Source organism: Myotis brandtii, unplaced genomic scaffold (assembly GCF_000412655.1).
Source record: "Myotis brandtii unplaced genomic scaffold, ASM41265v1 scaffold1152, whole genome shotgun sequence".
Lineage (NCBI taxonomy): Eukaryota > Metazoa > Chordata > Mammalia > Chiroptera > Vespertilionidae > Myotis > Myotis brandtii.
Window position 1 is genome coordinate 492147 of NW_005353977.1, and position 6566 is coordinate 498712.

Genomic DNA, 6566 nt, shown 5'->3' on the forward strand with positions numbered 1-6566 from the left:
GCTCACAGAGGTGAAATGCTGGTCTGTAATAGCACCAGCAGTGAGTGAATGAGAGGACAACTTCAACCTGGTTCTGACTGCAGTTGTATGAGGCTTCTTCCTTCTTCTACTGAGTGGGACGTGTGTGTGCGCCTGGGTGTATGTTTACACGGACGGGTACTTCTTCAGGCTTCATCTCACTCCTGTCCTTCTTCCACACTTGGCCCCAAGACCACTGTGGCCAGAATATCCTATAGTTCATGTTTCATGTCTATTTGTGCTGTGTCCAATGGCTCTGTTCTGGGCCCCTTTCACAGGTGTGGTGGGTGGCCTCTCAGAGCTACTAGGTTTCTGAACTACAAAGAGGACAGGGCATTTGGTAACCCTGTGGCCCTCACACTGACCTGAGGCCCTCAGAAAACGGAGCCAAGGAGCAGGTGGCTTGGGTGCAGGTCACAGAGCCCCGGAAGGCAGGGCTGCAGCAGCCTCCCGGTGGGGCTCCCGGAGAAGCACTGCCAGGCTCCCAGGTCCACCCACAGAAAGGGCCATGGCCTGGGGAAGGATGCCGAGTGCAGACCGCAGCAGAAGGTGGCCAGCTCCCTATGACGTGGTGTGATGAAAACTACACCTTGGGTTTGAAGTCACATGCCTGGCTCAAGTCCAGCCTCTGCTCCCTGGTGGTGCCACCCTGGCCAGTCCCCTTACCTCAGCTCCTCAGTCTCCCCTTTCTAAAATGCAGACAATAGTAACGCCTACTCCACAGGTTGCTGCCAGGATTAAAGTAAATTTTGTCAAGTATTGCTTGGCACATAGTAGGTGCTCTCAGTGCCACATCATTACATCTATGGGCCCTAGGCACTTCTGCTTTTCCTTTGAAAGAAATGACACTTTTATGCCCTCTAACTGCATCATGACACAAAGCTCCAGGCCTCTTGCACTGATGGGTTTATCATGCATAATGTTGTGGATGTTCAAGTATCTTGGGGACCAATAAGTGCTGTGCTGTAGGGTCACAGTCATTCCTCCAGGGATGCTCCCCATCCTCCCGTGCATCCAGCATCATTGTATTGAATGCCATGCTGCGACGCCAAATTTCCCAGCACAAGAGTAGTCTCTGGCCTCTCCCTTCCATCCCTGGGCACCACAGGGATGCAGGGATGTGGGGATGGCATGCAGAGATTAGCCTGGGTGACCGACTCATTTAGACCTCAGGGCAGGGGAAAGGGCCTCTGGAGGCCAGATACCCACTGGGTCCTTTCACAGCGACCCTCAGAGTGGTAGCAACAGTGGCCTCTAACGGCCCCAAATCTCCCTCCACGCAGTGTCTGCCTCACCTGCCTCCCAGGGGGCCCCCAGAGTCCAGGGCATGACTGAGGCTTGTGCTGACATTTACGTATTTGTGTTTGCATAAAGCCCCCTCAATCAACACAGGATTTGAATCCAGTAACAGAACTAAACCCACAACTATGTGCGGTGTGTTCATGCGTGCACAAAGCCCAGGCTAAGCTCCAGATCACTGCTGGCCATAAACACAGGGTGAGCCGCAAGATGAGCCACATGTATAACTTCAAATGACCTTGTAAGTGAAACCCAATGAAATTGATTTAATGTTTTATTTAATCCAAAACATCAAAATATTATCCTCTACATGTAATCAATATAAAATTATTAATGAAAAATTTTTGATATTTTTCATTCGAAGTTTTTGAAGTTCCATATGTATTTTACAATGTGGCATATCTCAGTTCTAATGTAGTGTTCCAATTAATTTCATTGGAAATATCATCTGTACTTTTGTACTTCATAAAATTTACAGCTGAGAAGCAGATTCACATACCAGCATTTCCCAACCACACTGCAAAGTTTTCCAGTAACTGATTCAAGTAATAGTTTTGAAATTTAAATGCAAATTAATTAAACATTAAATAAAATTTAAAATTCAATTCCTTAGTTATACTTATTCCCATTTCAAGTACTCAACAGCCACATGTGGCTAGTGGTTACTGAACTGGACAACGCAGGCTAGATGGTAAAACAGCAGAGGAATCAAGCACGCCTTTGTGAGAGGGAGCGCTCTGCACGTGGAAGAACACTATTTGTCAGCATAGTCCTCACTTTCAGGTACAGGAGTCATCATTTCCAGCTGGGCTGACGATGGACAGGACACAGGATGGAGCCTCCAGCAGCCTGAGGAGGGTCTGTGGCCTCACCCGAGGACAGGCTCCTGGAGGCCAGTGCAGCTTCAGAGGCACGCAGAGGGGAGAGCAGTCATGTGCTCAGAGAAGGATCTGACTTCTCTGGGGCGCTGTGACCATGGCACCATGGAAATGCAGGCGTCTGGACTCACTTAGTGCTCAGTGAGGGATCCCTGCTTCTTGCTGCTCTGACACCTGCCCTGGGTTAATAAAGCAGGTGAACCGGTACTTGTACCGGTTCTCAGTCTGCACCCTGAGGAGCACTTTCCCACACGGCTTCCACCTGGTGATCCCACATCTCAACCTTGCCCCCCACCTGTGCCACCTGCCCACTGACTGCTCTGCTGCCCCTCTATGCTGGGCCAATGGAAAGCAGCTGAAGGATGTAGGACATACCACGCATCACCACCACCCCTGGCAGCCACTGTCCTCGGCCGCAGGCCAGCACAGTGACCATCACACTGGACATGCACTTGTATTCTCAGGATTCCGACACTTCAGCAGGGTGGGAAGGCCAGCCAATACCTCTGGATAAACAGGTGCAGACAGCGGAGCCCCAGGCCTGTGCTACTGGAGTGTGCAGCCCTGCCTGCACAGACTTAGGTCAGCTCTGTGCCCAGGATCTTCATTTGCAGGCCCTGCGCTGTCCAGCGGTGGGGGTGCACCTCCAGGAGCCATGCACAGCCCTACGCAGCCTCGCTGACTAGGCACCACACCACCATGGCGAGAGCACAGAGCAGCTGTGGGAATAAGCAAAGCCAGCTGGCTCCAGACCCCACTGTACAGCCTCCTGAGAACCTCCCACATCAACTCTTAACAGAGAGAAGGTGCTCAGGTAGCTCCGAGGGCACCCCGCCCCCCACCCTGGGGTCTGAAGCCTAAAGGAAGCCAGCTGCAGCCGGGCTATTTGGGAGCACTCAGGACGTGGCCCTCCACCGCCGGCCCATGTTCTCAATTGTGTCCCGGAGCATCACCGTCCAGTCGTCACTCCTCCGCATTGGGGTGCAGCGCGTCTCCTTTCCCTCCAGGGCTTGGATCTCCGTGGGAGTTTCTGGGCTCAATCCAGCAGCCACGACAGCTTCTGGAAACTTGGCTGCAGAGGCAGGGGCCAGACAACACCGGGGAGGGCTGTGGGGGTGGGGCAGGTGGAAACAAGTATGTGGGAGACAACAGATGGAGGGACAGGTACAGAAAAGGGAGGGGAAGAAGGAACAGGGAAGGTTAGGGGTAGTGTGGGGCACGGAGGAAAAAGAGAGAGGCAGACCTTAAACTTGTCTCTACAATGACTACTGAGCAAATTTCTTCTTCCTGTGGAAGGCCCAGCTCACCCACCACCTCCCATGTGGGCTGTCCAGGGACACCTATCATGTACCCTCTTCTGAGACCACGTTTCTTGAGTTACAGTTCCACAGAGCACCCATTATGCTCATTCAAGCCATTTGTTCACATTCCTGTGCTCCCTGCTTGGGGAAGAAGAGGGTCCCTGAAAGCCAAAGTCCACCCCCTCTTGCCCAGTGACCCAGGTGCCCATGGCCATACCTGGGGGTCTGCCTGAGCATCTGCTGGTAATGGTAGCTCACGGCCACGGCCGTGTGAGGGCACAGCAAGGACTGGTTCTCTTCCCAGCAGCGGGCCATGGTCTGCGTGATGGCCTCGTCTGACACTGACTCAGATGTCACTGCTGCTGAAAGCTGATGGTCCCAGGGCCAGGGGGGTGGTAATCATGGTTGGGGGAAGCAGGGAGAAAGGTGACAAAAAACACACTAAATAACAAGAGACTCAGTTCAGATGGAATGGCTTAGATTTATCTCAGAGGAAAATCTGTTTTCCCACATTTCCCAGTTGTAAGCTGACTCACTCAACTTGAGGAAAGGATGCATTTGACTTCCAGGTCAATAAACTAGGATTTAGCTCATGAATCAGCAAATATAGAGTCTGGTTCAACAACCTCAAGAACACAGAAGGTTAAGGGCATTCAAACACTCCCAGTGTTGTGTGGTTGGTGCACCCTGGTCCTGTGGGCACGAGACCCCTTCATGTCTGTTTCCACCTGGCTCAGCAGCAGCTCCTCTGGGAAACCTCCCCACCACCCCAGGCAGAGAACACCTCCCTTCTCGGTGTGCCCTGGTGCAGATGGCTTATTTGATCATACTCTGAAAAGCTATTGCATGCCTACCATGTGCCAAACACCCTGCATACACTCGATGGCAACAGAAATCAGAGGGTGTTATAAACCTCTTCCATTAGGGCTCATGGAAGACAATGAGTGCATTTTATTTGTATTGTTATCTCCAGCACCACGCACAGTCTCTGGCTCAAAATATATATGGAATGAATGAATGAATGCTATTCTAGCGATGAAGTGTCTTCTACATGAATAGTCAGGGAGAGAACAAAGAACGGGTGGGTACTGTCTGTGCTCCTGCAGCACCTCATTCTCACAAGGAGAAGGAAAGTGGAGGTCAAAACAAACCATTAACCTAACAAGCTGATCTGTGCTTGTGTTATGGTCTGAATGTGTGTCACCCCAATTTCATATGCTAAAAATGTGATGGCATTAGGGGGTGGGCTTTTGGGAGGTATTTAGGTCACGAGGGTAGAGTCCCCATGAATGGGATTAGTGCCTTGATAAAAAGTGGGCAGAGATCTGGCTAAGTCTCTTTTCTCCTGTGTGAGAGTACAAGGCACCACATGCAACCTGGCAGAAGGCTCAGCAGAACCCATCTACGCTGACCCAGACTTTCAGCCTCTCCCCATAACTGTCAGAAATGAATTGGCTTTGTTTATAAGCCACACAGTCCATGGCACTTTGATATAGCAGCCCAGATTAAGACAGGTTACATCAAAAGCAGCATAGATTCTGAAGACAGAAATTTCACTCTGCTCTGCATGGGTGGCTAAGCCCAGAGAGCTGTGTCTAGTTCTGGGACCAATCCTTTAAGATGGACAGTGACCACTCAAAACTATGTCACATAAGACACAGTGAAAGGAACCAGGAAGGCTTAGTGGGTGAATAAAGATCTTCCTCAAATATGGGAATCAGACTGCCCGCTGGTGTGCAAGCTAGGAGCAGCTTCCACTCAACATGAAGAACTGTGCAATGCTTGAAATGGTGCGAGGTGGTGAGGCCCTGATCCCTGGGGACAGAGTTCAGATGACCACTTGGTGGGAATGTGGTAGAGAAAACTAAATGCAGCTTCAACGTATAAAATCCTATTTTTGTATATTAAACTAGAGGCCCAGTGCATGAAATTCATACATGGGGGGTTCCCTCAGCCCAGCCTGCACCCTCTCCAATCAGGAACCCCTGGGGATGTCCGACTGCCACAGGGATTGGGCATAAACCAGCAGTTGAACATCCCTTTTGCAATCTGGGACCACTGGCTCCTAACTGCTCACCAGCCTGCCTGCCTGATAGCCCCTAACCACTCTGCCTGCCTGCCTGATTGCCTCTAACTGCCTCTGCCTGCCTGCCTGATCACCCCTAACTGCTCTCCCCTGCCTGCCTGATAGCCCCCAACTGCCCTCCCCTGCCGGCCTGATCTCGCCCCCAACTGCTCCCCCCCCCCGGCCTGATCTCGCCCCCAACTGCCCTCCCCTGCCGGCCTGATCTCGCCCCCAACTGCCCTCCCCTGCTGGCCTGATCGCCGCTAACTGCCTCTGCCTTGGCCCCCACCACCATGGCTTTATCTGGAAGGAAGTTGGACGTCTGGAAGATGGCTGGTCAACCTGGTATAATTAGCATATTACCCTTTTAGTAGTATAGATAGATTATATAGGATAGGATTACTTAAATGGGGGGAGGGAGCCTTTTTCAGCAGGAGGAGATAGTCTTGGCAGACAAAAATACATCATCCCTATATCTGGACTGATAGCCAGCCATATGCACTATACTGCCAAACCGGTCATTAAAAAATTGAACTGCTTTCTTACACCTTACACCAAACAGCTGTTGTCCTTAAAAGCCCTCCTCAGCCCCCACTTTAGGTTCTGCCTTCTCAGTTCACCCAGATTAGGTTCTGATTAGTCGGTTTCTATGCCAGTCAGCATCAAAAGCTCCGCCTCCTAGGCAGCCATTGGCTCCTTGCAGTTCACCCAGATTTGGTTCTGATCAGTCAGTTTCTATGCCAGTCAGTGTCAAAAGCTCTGCCTCCTAGAATGGCCCCACTGACAGCTCTCTCTCTCTCTCTCTCTCTCTCTCTCTCTCTCTCTCTCGGCCTATCCCCAGGCCTGACCTGCAGCCTCCTCAGTGGCTGCTGATCAGGCCCTGCCTTTCTCTCCAGGCCTATCTCCGGGCCTGATCTACAGCCTCTGCAGCAGCTGCGGATCAGGCCCCGCCTCTCTCTTTCTCTGGGCCTCACCAGCAGCCCCAATGGCTGCAGCTCAGGCCCC

The 6566-nt window shown here is 51.7% G+C and overlaps 1 protein-coding gene across 5 annotated transcripts in view; it reads right to left on the bottom strand.

Moving 5' to 3' along the window:
- Nucleotides 1-1573: 1573 nt before the first annotated feature.
- The window catches only part of THNSL2 (threonine synthase-like 2), a 17698-nt gene continuing 12705 nt past the window's right edge, over nucleotides 1574-6566 (bottom strand). For 2 of the 5 annotated variants that reach the window (XM_014528176.1, XM_014528157.1), the window contains exons 8-9: nucleotides 3714-3865; nucleotides 1580-3302 (exon numbers count right to left, since the gene is read on the bottom strand). In XM_014528176.1, the coding sequence (XP_014383662.1) occupies nucleotides 3092-3302; nucleotides 3714-3865 (363 nt within the window). In that variant the 3' untranslated portion in view covers nucleotides 1580-3091. Of the gene's footprint in view, nucleotides 3303-3713; nucleotides 3866-6566 lie in introns of all 5 variants that reach the window. The other 3 variants (XM_005858173.2, XM_014528165.1, XM_014528167.1) reach the window with 3 other exon arrangements.